This window comes from Henckelia pumila, chromosome 3 (genome assembly GCF_033568475.1).
Source record: "Henckelia pumila isolate YLH828 chromosome 3, ASM3356847v2, whole genome shotgun sequence".
In the NCBI taxonomy this organism is placed as follows: domain Eukaryota; kingdom Viridiplantae; phylum Streptophyta; class Magnoliopsida; order Lamiales; family Gesneriaceae; genus Henckelia; species Henckelia pumila.
In genome coordinates this window covers 193,372,843-193,392,484 of record NC_133122.1, presented here as the reverse complement: position 1 = coordinate 193,392,484, position 19,642 = coordinate 193,372,843, and the positions used below count along the sequence as shown (strand labels likewise).

Below are 19,642 nucleotides of genomic sequence, written 5' to 3'. Positions count from 1 at the left end.
GTGAGTTCAGTATATCTCCATAAAATGTCCTTCTTCAAAGTTGTGACTGCATCACGATATACTACTCTACCACAGGGATAACTGTTAAACATATCCAAATCATCTATAAGCCTTAGACATCTAGACTCGATCTTCACTCTCTTTTTCTTAGTCCCCTCACCGAACACGGCACAATAGAAGTAAAGACTAGTCATCTTTAACTTCTCCGCATCTATCCCTTCAATCTCATTATGTCCTTGGACAGTAATCTTTGCCTCCAAATCAATCAGAGAAATCTGAGACTCACAAAAAAGTGTCTGGAGACAAAGACTCCATCTGGTAGATCAGTCGGTTCTGTAGCGCAGTCGAGACCGGTTATTAAACAATACTCTAACATAAAAAATCTAACTGACCTCTTGTGCACGACCATCCAAAACTCATCACTACCATTATTAATTATCTGACAACTCATTAAATACCAGATAATTTGACAACAAATATTAAAATCTCATTGATACCTAACGAGATTACCAAAAGGAGACTACTCAAAAAATGTTGCTCTCTCCTCGTTGTTTAGGTAGTGATAAATATTCTCGACAGTCTTTTTATATCTCGACTCAATTGTCAATTTGCAACAGAAAATTTCATCACTGCCTAGTTTTCTTGGCAAATATACCAGTTGAAAATACAAATAAATGTGTTAGAAAAATCGCAACCAGTCTTACTTAACATTGGGTTGTCCCTCGACCCTAGGGATGTAAACGAGCCGAGCCGAGCCGAGCCGAGCCGAGCTTTTGAATGTTCAAGCTCGGTTCATTTATAACCGAGCCGAGCCCGAACTTATTTAACGAATATATTCATGGCTCACGAGCTTATTCGAGCTTTTATCGATCCTAAATGAACTTAATATATTTAAACTATAAATTTAAATATTCATTAAATTAATTAAAAACTAAATTATATATTTGAAAAAAAAATAATATTATGATTAAGTTTTGTAATTTTATTCTAATAAATTAATTTTTATAGATTTTTCAATATTTTTCATAAGTAAAGTGTAAATTTATAAATTAAATATCAATACTATTATTTTTTCGTCTAAGAGATGACTTACGAGCTTGTGAACGAGTCTGTTCACGAGCTAATGAGCCAAATATTATAAAGCTCGAGCTTGGTTCGTTTGCCTTAACGAGCCTCATTAAAAGAGCTCGAACGAGCTTTTAACGAGCTGATTCGTCATCCGGGCATGGTAAGAATGTATGGATTATGCGCTGACGGTGAACATGTTGGTGCAATGTATGAGCTCCAGGCTTCTGACTCTGTGCATAACCTCATTCCAAAAGGTATAAAAAAAAAATATTCTATATTTATGAGTTAGAAGCAGCCCACCATCTAAGAGCTGCATCTCGTGCTATCTTTACTAAAGAACATATCATTTTTGGGCATCCTATGAATCAAGCTCTACAGTTTTAGAATGAATATTTGTCCTGCAGTTGAGTGCTTGTTGATTTGAATGAATATCATCTCCGTAATTTACCTAACCCTTTTTTAATCTGTAGATTCTTTTACCTGGCTGCAAAGGATCAAGGTTGCCCTTGGAATTGCTAGCCTCCTAAAATTTTTGCATACTAGATATTCACAGTATTCACCTATCATAATTCACAATCTCGATGCTGCTCATATATTGCTTGATGAGGTGCATTTTGGATTGCTATCTACTCTTCAAAATATTTATGCTAGTGCGGAATATCAATCAATAAAGTATTTCACTTGTTTTGTAGAATGGTTATCCTCGTTTATGTGATTTTGGCATGATCACTGGTGGAATTTTTTCTGATAGGACGGTTGGTAAAAATGATCAAGTCCACGGATGTTATGGTTACATTGACCCCTCTGCTGACGAGAAAGGTATTTCGGTTTCATATGGTACCTTCTCTACTAATGCCTTGAGAGTTTTTCTAGTTTGCAGCTCTGATCTTCAACAATTTACTAATTATGTCTGTAGAGAATTGAGTTTGAAAATGTTGATTATCTATAATCTTGCTTGAATACTCTGAGTGTGAAATGTCTCAACAATTTTTCCTTGTGCAATAATTCATTCTGCCTTCAAAAATTTTATGGGGTATAGGGATAGTACTTAGTAGCGTGTAAGATGGAAACATAAGTATTCTTTTAAAAGTCGAGGTTTGACTTCAGAATGGACATATAATTTGACTTATTTAAATGACTCTGCTGTTGGTGGAGGTGATGGAGCTGTAATAGTGTTTTGTTTACACAAAACTATGTTTCCTGATACACAGAGATTAACGAACTGGGAATTGAGAGTGAGAATGTTATTCTTTAAACGAAGAAAGTTAGCATCTGTCTGGAACCTCCATTTTTTGTCCAGGGAATATTTACTTGATAGTCACAGCTTTTTGGTTCAAGGATCCATCAATATGGATAGATGACCTAATTTGGTGTTAATTGAGGCAGATTGCATTTAAAATAGAACTATTGCTTTCGATAAAAATAACTCTAAATTGACATTGCAAGAAAAAATTGTGCTCTCCAAAGAAATAGGAATGTCAGTACTGTTGTGATTGTTTCATTGTTCAAGCAGTGAGTTGCGTTGCTGGAGTCAACTAGTGTAATATGGTTGAGGGATCAGCTATTCAGTAATACATTTTTAAGGTGCTTAAAAAAACTTTAACTTCGCAAGTGTTAAAGCCTCCTGCTCGATTATGTGTAGCACATCCGGCATCAAGGTTCCAAATTTAGGACGAGTTTCTGCATTCGAAACTCAATTGTGACACTCTTCCCCCCAACTCAAAAAAAAAAAAAAAGTGTTCAGCTTCCAGATTGGCTTACCTAGCTGCACTCTCCACGTTCTTCTGATTTATAATGCCACAGGATCATTGTTTAACCATGTTAGAGGGTGTGAATTTTTCTACCGAGATTTTTTTTAATTTTTTTGCATTTTCTCATAGGTGATTGGTCAGATAAACAAGACGTCTTTTCCTATGGGGTTATACTGCTAGGTTTGATAACCAAGAGAATTCACACGGAGGAAGACCAGCAAGCCCATTTACCTTTTGTTCATGAATGGGCACGGAGAGAGCATGAAGCCAGTCAATCAGATAGTGACATGAAAGCATTCAGGCGTTCACTTGTCCATGAAAGTTTGACAAATGATCCTGATTTTGATTCCGATGACGGGGTGGAGATCACTGCCATGGCAATGAAATGTATGCATGTATGCGTTTCGAAATGCCCAGCCATGAAGCAAGTTTTGATGTCTCTGCTCACACTTCCGGTTGTCAAGAAGCATGCTCCTTTTCTAGGAGCGAAAAAACCGCTCCACCATTTGAAAACTGGTTCTTGAGTTCCTTGCATTTGGTTTCCATTGGTTATTTATAGCAGAAACAATATCTTGATACATACAAGAATCTAAGTAGTTTCTCTCGTGGTCGCAATCATCCTGACAGTATCTGCATTAGGAAGCCCAAGGATAACGTTATTATAGTTCGTCCTACTGTTATGTTTGTCACTATCTTTTTTCATGTTATTGTGCTATTATTTTGTTTTATAGAAGTTAGATAGGTTGTTTATGTATTTAAAATTGAATTCATGCATTTTTCTGTTTTCCCAATGAAGAGAAAAACACTTGGTATACGGCGTTACTATTTGGCAAGAAAATCTTTAAAAAGGAATATAGATATTGTTTTTGCGCTTTTTCACATTTATTAATTTAATTTCTTTTTCTACCTCTCCATCCTGAATTCCTGATTTTGTCTTTTATGTTATTTTACGTTATATCGCGTAGGGGTGTTCATCGGTCGGTTCGGTTTGAATTTGTCAAATTTCGGTTCGATTTTCCGGTTTTCGGTTTGTGAAAAATACAATCCGAAGTCAAACCGTTTTACTGCGGTTCGGTTCGGTTTTTATATTATAACGGACCGGTTTATACGGTTCGGTTTGATCGGTTCTATCATTAATAATACATAAAATAATAAAATAAAATACTGGGTAAGGCCCAAACCAGTAGACAAAACACATTACCCTCTTTCGCCCCACAGTAGATCCGCCCACGATCAAATTTTCGAAAAAAAAATAGAAAAAACAAAAACAAAATGTTGACAAGATATATGTATTGAAAAGGCTGACAAGATTTTGTTTTTCCCAAATAAGAAAGCAGTGATATATTTTAACAAATAAATATATTTTTATCAAGAAGAAATATCGAGCGCATTTTTATCAATATCCAGCAAATAACAAACACCACCCGATGTTGATACTAACCATTATAGATTAAGATAGTATTTAAGATAATTATAAATCTATAAATCTATAAATGAAGACTAAACTGACTTCATAAATATTAATCCACAATGTTTCCCCTGGTACACCAGCATCCACCAATGCTACAGTAAAAAATCAACACAAACCCAAGCTAAACTTAGTGCTTACTTCGGTAGCCATTTTCTCATGGGGAGTGCATCTTCTTTACTCCTAGAAAGTCTGCGTGCCGCTTAACTACTTTGAGTGACAGCAGTCTCTTCACAACTTGCTTCAAGGTTGGGCGATAATAAGCAGGTTCTTGAAGGCATAGAATACCCAGGCGAGTAATTGTAAACCCATCGACAGGATCAAAATTACTATCGGCTGCTAAACTTTTGTGGAAAGTGAGCACTTAATCAAGTTATGATCATATTCATCCCAGGCCCAGTCGTTAACATTAGGCGTGTCATCACACAGCCTATCTTCTTCAGTGTAAACTCTTTTAGATATCAAACTCAGAAGTATAGTCCCAAATGTAAAAACATCTTGTCCAAGTGACCATGTACCTGCCAGAAAACCAGATAATACATCTCATTGCAAATGAACAGTGGAAAACAGCATATTATTGTATCGACTGCTGTTAGGAGCTAAATGTAGCACTGAGGATAAGATTTGTGTTATTTTATTTGCAAACAAACAATCCTCTCAGATTATGGAAATCAGCTATGAATTTTATACACCTTCTTGTGGCCGACAAACCAATAGCCAAGGACTAAGTGTAGAGATTTTCCAGGAAGAGGAATTGCTTTCACCAGTTCATGTCACACTTGGTGCATGAGTTTAATTTCTTTTGATAAAAAAAAGGAATTTGACAAATGGGTAGAGACATCAATGAACGAGTTACTCAAGGAAAAAATATATTCTACAGAACGAGTGCCATGACAATTTAAAAGCCCAAAGCAAACCACAATTTTCATTCTTAATTCACTGGAGCAAAGCATACGATGGACGACATACATTGGTAAGCTGCATGTGGATCGATATAACCATAGCACCCAATAACCACCTCACTTGTAATCTTTGTTCTGTCTGGAAATATTCCACCAGTGATCATACCAAAATCACATAACTTTGGATTATAGTCCTGCGTGACAAGTGAACTGATGTCATTTAACAATAAATTTACACCATATATATGAATTGGTGAATCAGGGAAAAAACTCCTCAAGAAGTATATGAGCAGCATCCAGATTACGAACAATGTAAGGTTTGTATGGTGGACTTCCGGTATGTAAAAATTTAAGAAGACTAGCAAATCGGAGGACAACTTTGATTCTCTGAAGCCAAGTAAAACCATCTACATATAATATACCACTTAGTTAAATAATTGATATGACATCTATTGCACAAGTGAACAAGTTGATAAAATACACATTTTAATCATAGCATATCCACCAGGCCAGCAACATGAAAAATTCAATGACATCTCACACCAGATACAAAACAGTTTTACCAAACCATAAACAAAATACAAAATCCGTAAAGTACTAGGACAAGTGGTAAGTGGTCAGTTTGTGAACAAGTAAAATGGATGCATTTTTCCCTCTAATTTTTTGTCTTTTGGTACAAACACTTAGTGTGGGCAAATACATAGGCACATATCATAATGGAGCAAACTGGAACCATTGACGCAAAATATTTCTCTCTGCTCATAAATGGTACCATACTGTGAAAAGTATTATCTCTTCCATGTTTTGGACAACCGCCTCGGTATTGTTTCCATGCTGCTTCACAGGTCCTACTAGTGCTCAGACTCCACAGATCAAGTGTTTATAGATATTCTGGATGCTTGTCACTGACTCATCAGCAGAACTAATTTCTAGTTTTATTTATTTAGTTTAAATAATTTATTTCAATTAGAACTTGCAATTCTTGTGATTTGGATGATTATTTCTCAGTGGATCAAGATAAAAAAAAATTTACATGGATCTCCACCATGGTAGACAGCTACCCTCAAGTAGAATGTAACAAAGGAAACTTATTTTTGGTACTAGAAAATCTGAAAATTTCAGAAGAGAGAAGTTAGTTACCTTCAGGAATGAGGATATAGAGAGAATCAAAACTGTTGAACTCATAAACGACACCAAGATGTTCACCATCAAAGCAGAACTCACGTAATGTTACCATGCCAGGATGACTGATAAGCCTCTCGGAGCAAAGTAAATGCAGCTCATCCAGGACAAGCAAAAGATTGGTAACGCATAAAAGTAAAAGTTAAAACCGCTGGACAACAGAAGTATCTGAAACATGCACATCCCAGAAGATAAAATACCATCAATCTAAGTTCGTTATCTCCAGGCTGATAGTTGTATATAGTCGGAACTTCCCATATCTTCACAACATGTTGCACCCCCACGATCTCGCGGTAAAATTTGCCAAATTGGAAATGGCCAAGGTAGTTTCCCTTACTAAAGTTATCGGTATAACAAATTAAACTCTCGTAGTAGACTTTTGAGAATGAGTTGTACTTCATTTTGCCAATCTTCAACTCCAAGAAGTTCCTTAATTCTCATAAGCTAGTTCACAAGAAACCAAAAAACAAAACAATTCTTGGCAAGTATATGGGCATGCAACCTAATTAAACAATGCTTTCATGACACCAAATATAGATTATATTCAACAACTAGTATATATAGTCAATGATCTATCATTAACGCATCAGCAAGAGGTACTTATAAGTAAGGATTTACCAAACGATCAATTTTTGAGCTAGAGTGAAAGAAAAATCAAAGAATATATGACATTAAAACTAGTTTAATTGAATGTCAACTACACAAGACAGAATTAAAAGACACAGTCTAAATCCCACAAGTATCATCACAAAACGCTTACATAATCCCATAAAGTACAGATTTTTTTAATCAGATAATTAAAATTTTAAATGAAGAGGAAAAATTATGAGGTCCATAAGTAGAAAACACTGAGGATTCGTACCTTTACCACCAAATTAAAGTGCCCTAACCGACTTGCCATGGAGAAAGGGTGAAAAATTTCCCGCAAAAGAAAAGGTTCACAAATAGGGTAGCTTATGAAAAAACCTCTCTAGTTCACGGGTTTATTAATAATGGAATTAATAATGGAATTATCAACAACATGTTCATGACGCCCATATGATCTTGCCTTGATCGTGATGTGACGATTATCTTCATTTTCCTGCTTTTTCTTGCCCGATCTTTTGTGTTGTGGTGATGCTTTTTTCGCAGATCCAAATTTATTTTCTTTCATAATCATCTGCAAAAGAATCACACCGAAACTGTAGACATCGGCAGCTGGTGTTCCCTTTCCTAACATTGAAGATTTTATGTACACACAAGGAATTAATAGATACGTTAAAAAAATTCATCTAAACTTTAGAGTACTTATATCTAGCATTATATATGTGTACGTGACACCAGAATCTACGTAATGTATATATATATATTATTTGAAGATATATATCATTACCATTAAGTAGTACTTCTTTTGCCGCGTATTTACCGTCGGCAAATCTTTTCCTCCAATTTTTGCTGATCCGAAATCGCATAAACAAACATTATATTCCTACAATTTCATAACTCCGTCATGATCATAATCGATGTCAATTAAACTTAGTTTAAAGATTTTAGCATAATTTGGGTGTTGATTACGTTAAAGATATAGTCCATACCTCATCTAGCAGTACATTTTTGGGTTTTATATCGCCGACCACAAAAATTTTCCCCGAAATTTTTCCAATTGCTGCAGCGAGCTGTGAGAGTATTTTGTGCACCTGAGGCCATCCGAGATTCCCTTCTGGCAATTATGTTAACATCAATAATTAGCTAGCTATCTAGTTAACATTTACAAAACGTACATAATTTATTGCATTAAAGTTGCATACTAAAATATACGTACGTACAATAAGATATATTTGGTCACCTTCAAGAACTACTTCAAGGTTTTTTGGAAGATAGTTCAAGACTAAACACAACCTTTCGTCGTCATTGTTGTCGTTTGTTCCGAGCAATGTTACAATATTTGGATGATCAAATGCCATAAGAGCCTTTATTTCATTCTTTGCCGTTGAAAGGATAAAAAAAATATCAATTTTAGTTATAAACATTCTCGCGATCAAATATATAGTTTAACATGCTGAAAATAGATTCATATATATATACGTACGTACCTCCCAATACATTTTCTTTTGTTTCAAGTAGATTTTCACTGCAATATCTTTGTTGTTTAGTCTTCCTTTGTAAACTTTTGCGTATTGTCCCTCACCCACCAAATTATCAAATTGATTCGTCATTTCACTGAGTTGCGCATACGTGAAAACTCGAGTACTGTCGTCTTTCCTCTAATTGGAAAAATGAAAAATTTAAAAAAAAATCAGTTAAATAATACTCGGCCGTAAAGGGGAAGAATATATAGTACGTAGTTGAAATGCATGCATGAGAGCACGATCGACCTGCTGTGTCTTGAAAGCTTCCGAACTTGAACCAACAGTCTTCTTTGATTTTTTCTCCATGGTTGACATAAAAAATTTGTTTCCGTCTAGCACAATATATATATATATATATATTCAAAACATAAAAACAAAAATTCATACAGCTAGCACATGTTCATCGATCAAGGAAATCAAATTGACGTCAAGCCCGAAAATCATGAACCTTTACTCACCTATTTTTCTTCAATATCTTTGACCTAGACCGCCTTCCGAACTTCTTCAAGCACGATTACAGCAAGCTTGGGTTAAGCTAGACAAAAAAGGTCATGCAGCAAGCCTAGCCAGCTAGCCAACAACACACCCTTCAAACTCTCCTCGATCGGCTCTAGAAATATAATGCTGCATGCATGCATGATGATTAATGACTCTAAATATTGTTCTTTTCAATTCACTTCCCCCTACCACTATTTACTTAAATATATATAGTACGGGTACTACTGCAATTAAGGTGATGGAACATGAGTTGGCATTTGGCAAGCAAAGTTGAGTCCAAAATAAAGTGATCAATTAAAGTTTTAAGTTATTGGACTTTAATGTATCTAATACGACATGGGCCTTTGATGTGTAGAGACTAAAATATAATTTTTGATTTTGTGATGGGCTGAATCAGAAATAATAGAGATAATTAACAGAATTATCTATATAACGTGGTTATGGTCCCCAGATTACGCGTATCACGTTCCACTATCTCTAATCCCCATTATTAGAATAGAACCAGAGAGAAAACAGAGGGCTCTCAGGAAGAACGGGTAGATCTGGAAGATCAACCAGTCGTTCTCTACAGATTACTACAGATTTAAGGCCATGGCTTCAGGTATGCTTCCGCTTTAAGTTTTTTCAGATTAATCTTGATGATTTGCATGACGATTTAAGATTTCCAACAAGTGGTAAGATGAAAATTATATTCGATTTGGTTTAATCGAAAACAGAATATGATTATTGTGTATGAAATTCGAAATTTTCAGTCCAGTATTTTTTATTTTTTTTATTTTTGATTTTCGGATTTATTTAATAAAAAAAAAAAAAAAAAACTGGAAAATTTTTGAATTCCCGATTAGGGTTTCAGGCCGCCGGTTTTTTTGCCCAAATCGGCCGAGCTACAGGCCGTTTCAGACGGCGGAAGATGAGGCGTTTTCTTGCCCATGCTGAGACACCTCACAAAGTTCAGTGTATTGGCCGGATTCTGTCTCCCATCCGTCGGATTTCGAAGCCAAAGCTTCGACTGCCATGTCGCGAGCTTCGAAAATTCGGGGCCAATTTTCCGGTCGTTCGATGGGCAATCGGGACGGGTGATGGGGCAGTCGTGGTCGCCGCCTCGTGATCTACCAGTTTCCGGTGGTAATTTTGCCGGTAATGGGCGGCGGCGGCGGCGGCGTGGAGATGGGTTAGGGTTTGTTCCTTTTGTGTGCAATTTTCGATTTTTCGAAAATTTAAAAAAAAAAAAAAAAAAAAATTTTAAATTCAAGGAAACGAGAATTTCATAATTCAGATTTATAAAAAAAAATATATATATATATATATATATATATATATATATATATTCTGACCCATCAAATTTTTGGGATATAGTTTAAATTTAGTTATAAATCCAATAATTTATTTTTGGGTTTAAGGTTTAAATATTCAGTTTATTCAAATAATGATAAGATTTATTTTATATATTTTAAAATGAATTAATTGAAACATGATGTCGCCAAAGTGACCTTTTTTGTGAATTTTAATTTATTTTAAAATATAAAAAGTTTTTTGCATATGTAATTTTTTATAAAGTATTATTCGGCCCAAAGGAAGTTTAATATTTAATATTTTTACATATGCATGTGTAGTGGTAAACATGTGACAGTTATTCGATTTTATGTAAATAATAAATCGGCCCAAAGGAAGATTTTTATTTGACATAATATTTATTGTTAGTGTTTGACTACTATGTCAGGATATCACTTACAAGTTAATATTTTGTCCAAAGATAAAATATTAATGGAGTTATCGGTATTCTGTAATGGGGTTTACATTATTTGAATTTATTGATTATTTTATATGGATATTTGTTGAGCATGTAATATTTTTATTTTTGTTCTCTGTTCAGATTTAATTCCTGCAAATATCAGTTCCAACATCAATTCAATTCCTCTGTTAAATGGCTCAAACTTCAAATCATGGCAACAGAATTTGCTTATAGTTCTCGGAGTCATGGATCTAGATCTTGCGATAAGGGTTGACCGTCCTCCTGCTCTTACTGAAAAGAGTACTTCTGATGATAAGAAGGAGTTTGAAAAGTGGGAGAGGTCGAATCGCATGTGTCTTATGATTATGAAGAAAGCTATTCCGGAAACATTCAGGGGCACGATGTCTAGCGACATCACTACGGCAAAAGATTTCCTTACAGATATTGAAAAGAGGTTTGTCAAGAATGAAAAGTCTGAAATTGGTACACTCTTGGCAAATCTAATTTCAATGAGGTATAAGGGTAAAGGCAATATTCGGGAGTACATTATGGAAATGTCTCATCTTGCTTCAAAATTGAAAGCACTTAAGCTTGAACTCTCTGAGGACTTGCAAGTGCATTTGGTTCTGTTATCTCTTCCTCATCAGTTTAACCAGTTTAAGGTGAGCTATAATTGTCAAAAAGAGACTTGGTCTCTGAATGAGCTCATCTCACACTGTGTTCAGGAAGAGGAAAGGTTGAAGCAAGATAAGACAGAAAGTGCTCATTTCGCCTCTACCTCAAAAACCAGAGATAAAGGAAATAAAATGAAGGATAAGGAAGCTGCGGTTACACAACCGCAAAAGAAACAACAGAAGGATCCAAGTGGTTCTCACAGTACTGGTTGTTTCTTTTGTGGTGGTGAAAATCATGTGAAGAAGCAATGCACTAATTATCACGCATGGCGTGCTAAGAAAGGTATGCTTCTTAATATGGTTTGTTCTGAGGTTAATTTGATTTCAGTGCCTAGACACATGTGGTGGATAGATTCTGGTACAACAACTCACATCAGTGTGTCTATGCAGGGTTGCCTGGATTGCCGAAAACCAAATGATGCTGAAAGATTCATCTATGTTGGTGATGACAACAAAGTTGAAGTTGAAGCAATTGGAAAATTTAGATTATTATTAAAGACTGGAATTTATTTGGATATTTTTGAAACATTTATTGTACCGTCTTTTAGGAGGAATTTGGTTTCTATTTCTGCATTGGACAAATCTGGTTTTTCTTGTTCTTTTGGAAATGGAATATTCAGTTTGTTTCGTGATTCAAATTTAGTTGGTTGCGGTTCTTTATCAGGCTATGATAATCTTTATTCTTTGGATACTATTGCTTCATTTAACGAATCCCTGCAAACCAGTAAAAGCACTAAAAGAAAATTAATCAGTGAGAATTCAGCTGCGTTATGGCACAAGAGATTAGGACATATCTCCGAAAGGAGAATACAGAGACTTGTGTCAGACGAAATTCTCGAGCCTTTAGATTTCACAGATTTTAATATTTGTGTTAATTGTATAAAAGGAAAACAAACCAATAAAAGGAGATTTGAAGCCAACCGGACTTCAGGCGTCTTAGAACTTATACATACTGATATTTGCGGACCATTCCCTTTGGCTTCTTGGAATGGTCAACAGTATTTTATAACGTTCACAGACAATTTTTCAAGATATGGCTTCATTTATCTCATTCATGAAAAGGCACAGTCATTGGATGTGTTCAAAAATTATAAAGCTGAAGTTGAAAATCAACTTGGCCTAAAGATTAAAACCGTTAGATCTGACCGTGGTGGTGAATACTATGGTAGATATGACGGTTCAGGTGAACAACGTCCAGGACCTTTTGCTAAATTCCTAGAGGAATGCGGTATCGTCCCACAGTACACTATGCCGGGTTCGCCCACAATGAATGGTGTTGCTGAAAGACGAAACAGAACGCTTAAGGACATGGTGAGGAGCATGATTAGTCATTCTACCTCACCAGAATCACTCTAGGGAGAAGCGCTAAAGACTGCAGCATATATCCTTAACAGGGTTCCGACAAAAGCAACTACCAAAACCCCTTATGAACTTTGGACAGGCAAAAAGCCTAGTCTTAAGCATTTGTACGTTTGGGGATGTCCAGCTGAGGCAAGGCCTTACAAGCCTAATGAAAAGAAACTGGACTTAAGGACGGTTAGTTGTTATTTTATTGGATACTCTGAAAGATCCAGGGGGTACAAGTTTTATGATCCCACAACTAAGTCAATTTTTGAGTCGGGAAATGCCCGGTTCTTTGAGGATGCCGAGTTTGCGGGGGGAGATAAAGTTAGAGATATTGTCTTTGAAGAGGAATATGTGAATATTCCCACAGGTGTTTTGGGAATTGATCAGGATATAATTTCTGACCTTGCCCAAGACACAATACAAGACAATATTGGAGATCCTCCCATTCAAGACAATATTCAGGATGAACAAACTCAAGCACCTCCAGAACCTATGCCATTAAGGAGATCCACTAGAGAGAGAAGAAATGCGGTGCCAGATGATTACATTGTATTTCTTCAAGAACATGAGGTAGACACTGGAATGATGGAGGATGATCCTATCAACTTCCGTCATGCCATGGAAAGTTCTAACTCTCAAAAGTGGATTAATGCCATGGATGAGGAGATAAAGTCTATGAAAGACAATGACGTTTGGAATCTTGTCCCATTACCTAAAGGTGCGAGGCCCATTGGTTGCAAATGGATATTTAAAACCAAGAGGGATTCGAAAGGTAATGTTGAAAGATACAAGGCACGTCTTGTTGCAAAAGGCTTTACACAGAAAGAAGGCATTGATTATAAAGAGACTTTCTCTCCAGTTTCTTCGAAAGACTCTTTCAGGATTATAATGGCATTAGTGGCACATTTCAACCTTGAGTTACATCAGATGGATGTTAAGACAGCGTTTCTGAATGGTGACATTGATGAAACGATTTATATGGTGCAACCAGAAAATTTTGTGTCCAAAGATACAAATAATATGGTTTGCAAACTCAAAAAATCCATCTATGGACTCAAGCAGGCATCTCGACAGTGGTATTTTAAGTTTCATCAAGTGATCATCTCGTTTGGTTTTGAGATGAATTTGGTTGATGATTGTGTATACCATAAGTTCAGTGGGAGCAAACATATTTTTCTGGTTTTATACGTTGATGATATCCTACTCGCTAGCAACGATATAGATATGTTGCATGACACCAAGAGATTTCTAGCTAAGAATTTTGAGATTAAAGATCTTGGTGATGCAGCATTTGTACTGGGAATCCAGATACATCGGGATCGCTCTCGAGGTATGCTTGGATTATCTCAAAAAGGCTATATCGAGAAGGTTCTCAAGCGATATGGGATGCAAGATTGTAAACCAGGTGATACCCCTGTGGCCAAAGGAGACAAATTCAGTCTCAATCAGTGTCCCAAGAATGATTTTGAGGAAAAGGAAATGCAGAAGATTCCCTATGCATCTGCAGTGGGTAGTCTAATGTATGCTCAAGTTTGTACACGTCCAGATATTGCATACGTGACAGGGATGTTGGGTCGATATTTAAGTAATCCAGGAATGGATCATTGGAAAGCAATCAAAAGAGTTTTAAGGTACTTACAGAGAACAAAAGATTACATGCTCATGTATCGGAGGTTGGATCAGCTTGAGATCATTGGGTATACTGACTCCGATTTTGCTGGATGCCAAGATAGTATGAAATCTACTTCAGGCTACATCTATCTCCTTGCTGGAGGTGCCATTTCTTGGAAGAGTGCTAAACAGTCTCTTATAGCCTCTTCCACTATGGCAGCAGAGTTTGTAGCATGTTACGAGGCATCAAATCATGGAATATGGCTGCGAAATTTTGTCACGGGACTGCGCATTGTTGATGGTATTGACAGACCACTAAAGTTACATTGTGACAATAAGTCGGCAGTTTTATATTCCAATAACAACAGGAGCTCGACGAAGTCGAAGCATATTGACATCAAGTTCCTGGTTGTTAAAGAAAGAATTCAGAGTGGACAGTTGTCTATTGAGCATATTGGTACAAACTCCATGGTTGCGGATCCGCTTACAAAAGGACTACCACCCAAATTGTTTCATGAGCATACAGCTCGTATGGGTGTTGTGTCAATTGAGGATTGAGGATATTCAGTTTTAGTGGGAGTTTGTAATATTTAATGCTTTTCTGTTATAGACATTTTAAGTTATTTGGATATTTTCTGCAGAAATAAAGTTTCAGTTTATTCACACTCTGATTATGGCTAAAGTTTGATCTCAATAAGGTTTAGGGAGGACCAGTTGGAAATAGGCATGTTATGATCACATTGCATGAAATTTCTATGCTGCACATCCATGTCATAATCCATGTCATTCAATTGTTTTGGCATATGTGACCATTGATGGGTCTAGTTACCAAAATGTAACGAAGGCTGCTTTGATCCTATGTTGACATGATTGATGGACCGGATTTAGCGTAGATACATTCCGAAATGACAGCAGTTTTGAGCTCATAAGGTTATTTTCACGAAACATAATTATATGGTTATACACATATAGCCCAAGTGGGAGATTGTTAGATCAATTTAATTAAATGGGCTTATATGTGAATAATTATGTATTGTGGGCTGTCAGTTAAGTTGAGTCCAAAATAAAGTGATCAATTAAAGTTTTAAGTTATTGGACTTTAATGTATCTAATACGACATGGGCCTTTGATGTGTAGAGACTAAAATATAATTTCTGATTTTGTGATGGGCTGAATCAGAAATAATAGAGATAATTAACAGAATTATCTATATAACGTGGTTATGGTCCCCAGATTACGCGTATCACGTTCCACTATCTCTAATCCCCATTATTAGAATAGAACCAGAGAGAAAACAGAGGGCTCTCAAGAAGAACGCGTAGATCTGGAAGATCAACCAGTCGTTCTCTACAGATTACTACAGATTTAAGGCCATGGCTTCAGGTATGCTTCTGCTTTAAGTTTTTCCAGATTAATCTTGATGATTTGCATGACGATTCTGGCTATAATTTTATGGAGGATTTAAGATTTCCAACAATCTCTACATAATATATATATATATATATATATATATATATATATAGTGCTTTATCTTATGAATTTGATTAATATTCTGACTTAATTCTGTTTTATTTACATATAAAAAATCATAATGTTGTTTACCAGCTTGTTTTGCAAAAACTCAACTTTAATTTATTTTTTAAACTTCATGTGCGCGGCGAAACGTATAACATAACTCAATTAAAAATAGGTCAATCATGATGCTGTTTTTGGATACACAAATCATGTTCTATAATTGTGTACTAGCTAGTGAGTTTTGAGCACAAAAAGAAATTGGAAATTGAGTAAATAGAGATGAACATCGGAACTTTAAAAAAAATACTCTTGCTTTTAATGTGTTGACCCACATATATAAGAGACTGCCACGCCTTAAATCTAAGGCTTTTTTTTTTTAATAAAAATTTTAAAAATCGATTTAAATTAACTCCAGCTCCTGTTTTTAATTAACAAAAAATTTCATATGCATGATACCGTTTCACGAGTCAGATTTTTATATGGATTTTCGATCTAACACAATTTGATCCACACAAAAAAATTTTGTTTCCTAGGTTATAAATATTATTGTTTAACTGAAAATGGAGATCAACACATCTCACATATATAGATGTGTGCTTGTCAAGTAAAAAAAATCCTGCTCTTTAATTAAAGAGGCTCCCCTTTCATTTTCAAATATTAATTTTCATATCTTTTGCATACGATATATATCTTTAGTCTTCCGTGCCTCGAGGGACTAGGGTCTTAAATACTTTGATTCTTTCTCTTCATAAACATATAAAAGTAAAATAAAATCTCGCGCGTGTGTGTGGATTAATTTTTTTAAAAAAAAAAATCAAAACAAAAAAAAAAAGAAAAAAAGAAAAGAAAAGAAAAGAAAAGAAAAGGCAAGATCCATAATCCAGATCATTATATTTTTTTAAAGACATTGGACCCAATGTCGTTATCTTTCATTTCACACTGAGTAAACTCCTGAGCTAACATAATAGTAATCTGCAAACAAAGTTAATTAGTCGGTTAAATCTCACTGAACAAGTTTTGTGCAATAAACTCGCCCAATAAGATTTTGATACAAGAACTGAATTATTAATCATTGGTCAAACATTCATCTATTTCATCAACTCGAACACCTACTTAATAACAATAATATAACATTTTTTAATAATATAATGAATTGTCTTGTATTAATAAATTTAGTAATATGCATGCATGTAGACATAATAAATTATTGGTTGATGTTATTTTTACTCCATTTTATATATATTATTACTAGGTAAAAAACGTGTTTTGTATATGAATTATTTTCTTAATATATAGGCTAATCAAATTAATCAGCTAAATTAAACAAAATAAACTAAAATAAGTAAATGGATGCTTAAACCAAATCTCACCAATTTTTTTCGACTTCAACGAGCTTGATATGAATTGATTAGATAACTTTTAAATTTGTTTATACAAAAAAATCATAAAATTAAATTAATTATTTTAAAATAAAAATATATTAAACATGAATAACACATCTATATTATATAATATTATACATACGCAATATGTGTGTTGTGTTGTTAGTAGTAACCAATATGTAGCTTGTTGAAGTGAAAAATATTGGTGATATTTCGGTTTAGCAATCCCCTCTTAAGCAATTCCATTTTCTTATTTTAGTTTATTTTGTTTAATTAGCTGATTTAATTTGATTAGCCTAGATTAAGAATATAATTCATATTTCAATACTTCAACATTGACGTGTGTGAGGAAGACATATATATATTTAGACGGATCCACTTGCTATTTAATATCAAATGTAAATATCGATCAACACGTTTTTTACATAGTAATAATATATATAAAATGGAGTAAAAATAACATCAACCAATTATTTATTATGTCTACATGCATATTACTAAATTTATTAATACAAAGATAATTCATTATAATTAATATTAAAAAATATATATATTGTTGTTAGTAAGAAGGTTTTCGAGTTGTTGAAGTATGAGTGTTTGACCAATGATCAAGAATTCAAATTTTGTATCAAAATCTTATCGGACGAGTTTATTACACAAGGCTTGTTAAGAGAGATTTACCTGACTAAATTTATTGGAAGATTACTACTATGTTAGTTTAGGAGTTTACCCAGTACAAAATAAAATATAGCGACGCGCGTTATTATATATTGTTTTTTTAGAGCAAAAGTTATATTGCCAAAGAATGTTGAAATTTATATTAATTAGAATGTTAATTCCCTTAAATAATGATCTAATTTTTTTTTCGTTTTGATTATTTTTTTTAAAAAAGAAAATGAATCTACACACTCACGAGATTTTATTTTATTTTTATATGTTTATGAAGTGAAAGAATCAAAGTATTTAAGACCCTAGTCCCTCAAGGCACGGAAGACTAAACAGAGTATGCTAAAGATATGCACAATTAATGTTTGAAAATGAAGGGGCAGCCTCTTTAAATTAATGTTTGAAAATGAAGGGGTAGCCTTTTTAATTAAAGAACAGGTTTTTTTTACACTAACACGTCTATATCTATGGATGAGTTTATCATATTTACAGTAAAAAAATAATAATATTTTTTGTGTTAATTAAAAACACCAATTTTTGTGGATCAGACTGTGTTAGATTTTAACACAACCCGATCCACAAAAAAATTAGGTTATTCGAGATAAATATGAATTAACACATCGAAAATCTAATAAAAAAAACTATTCGTGAAACTCTATCGTATGAATTTTTGTGTTAATTAAAAAACACGAGCTGGAGTCACTTTATATAGGCTATGAGCATTATATTTAAGACGTGGCAGTCTCTTATGGGGGTCAACGCATTAAATAAACGCCGTAATTTTTTATAGTGCCAATGTTCAACTGTATTTACTCTTTTCCAATTTCTTTTTGTGCTCACAGAACTCATTAGTACACAATTAAATGAATTCCTGAAATTAGCGGTCAAATAGTCATGATTTGTGTCTCCAAAAACAGCAACTAATTGACCCATTTTTTGAATTGGGTCATGTTATATACATACTAATGAAAATCATACGCATAGTTATATGCTGTTTTTAAAATTATATTAATACTATCCCAAATACACTTTAATGTCAAAAATCTATTTGAGGTAGTTTTGTAATATTAAAAACAATGCAATTTAATCTCTCTTTTTTTGCTGAAAAGGGTATATATCGTGTATGCTACTGATAATTAAAATTCCAACACTTATAAATAACACAAATTATGGATACGTACGTTCGAACATTGTCATCTTTAAATCTTTAGTAAAGTGCTAAAATGAAGATATAAAATGCATTAATTGCTCAGACTATCCTTTTTATCCACTTATTTATTTCTTATTCTGAGCAATAATTTAATCTTTAGACAAAATGGATTTCATTTGACGGCTCACATGTAAATTTTGATGGTTAAAAAATTAAATTAAAACTATGTTTTGCAAAACAAGCTGGTAATATTTAACAATATTCTGATTTTTCTTATATGTAAATACAATACAACTCAGAATATTAATCAAATTCTTAAGATAAAGCACTATATATATTTAAGTAAATATTGGTAGGGGGGAAGTGAAGCAAATTATAAAGGACAATATTTAGAGTCATACATTAATCATCATGCATGCATGCAGCATTTAGAGCCGAGGAGAGCTTGAAGGGTGTGTTGCTGGCTAGGCTTGCTGCATTCTTTTATAACCCAAGCTGGTTGTAATCAGGCTTAAGTCGAGTCCGGGTCGAAGATATTTGTTGGATCAGGTGTCTTCAAAGTTGATGGATTGGGCCCTAGGCCATGCA

The 19,642-nt window shown here is 34.3% G+C and overlaps 3 protein-coding genes across 6 annotated transcripts; 1 reads left to right on the top strand and 2 right to left on the bottom strand.

Moving 5' to 3' along the window:
- Positions 1-1,214: 1,214 nt before the first annotated feature.
- On the top strand, positions 1,215-3,654 carry LOC140892566 (probable serine/threonine-protein kinase PBL7). The gene is made up of 4 exons (XM_073301494.1): positions 1,215-1,322; positions 1,539-1,675; positions 1,761-1,887; positions 2,949-3,654. The coding sequence occupies exons 1-4, from the start codon at positions 1,226-1,228 to the stop codon at positions 3,341-3,343; spliced, it is 756 nt and encodes a 251-aa protein (XP_073157595.1). The 5' UTR covers positions 1,215-1,225; the 3' UTR covers positions 3,344-3,654.
- A 675-nt stretch (positions 3,655-4,329) lies between these two features.
- LOC140893132 (probable serine/threonine-protein kinase PBL18) lies at positions 4,330-7,314 on the bottom strand. 2 transcript variants are annotated; one of them, XM_073302198.1, is made up of 4 exons: positions 7,234-7,314; positions 6,330-6,815; positions 5,257-5,383; positions 4,330-4,805 (listed from the first exon to the last, which is right to left on the bottom strand). In XM_073302198.1, exons 2-4 carry the CDS (start codon positions 6,396-6,398, stop codon positions 4,627-4,629), a joined length of 375 nt encoding a protein of 124 aa, XP_073158299.1. In that variant the 5' UTR covers positions 6,399-6,815; positions 7,234-7,314; the 3' UTR covers positions 4,330-4,626. The 2 variants fall into 2 exon arrangements, with proteins under 2 accessions (XP_073158299.1, XP_073158300.1); XM_073302199.1 differs by having other exon boundaries at positions 6,330-7,289.
- A 99-nt stretch (positions 7,315-7,413) lies between these two features.
- LOC140886209 (probable receptor-like protein kinase At1g33260) lies at positions 7,414-9,025 on the bottom strand. Of its 3 annotated transcripts, none has more exons than XM_073292714.1 (7): positions 8,938-9,025; positions 8,726-8,811; positions 8,444-8,614; positions 8,197-8,332; positions 7,946-8,070; positions 7,744-7,839; positions 7,414-7,583 (listed from the first exon to the last, which is right to left on the bottom strand). In XM_073292714.1, exons 2-7 carry the CDS (start codon positions 8,792-8,794, stop codon positions 7,542-7,544), a joined length of 639 nt encoding a protein of 212 aa, XP_073148815.1. In that variant the 5' UTR covers positions 8,795-8,811; positions 8,938-9,025; the 3' UTR covers positions 7,414-7,541. The 3 variants fall into 3 exon arrangements, 2 of the variants coding, with proteins under 2 accessions (XP_073148815.1, XP_073148816.1); XM_073292715.1 differs by having other exon boundaries at positions 8,197-8,320; XR_012151476.1 differs by lacking the exon at positions 8,938-9,025 and having other exon boundaries at positions 8,177-8,332; positions 8,726-8,810.
- Positions 9,026-19,642: the final 10,617 nt, after the last annotated feature.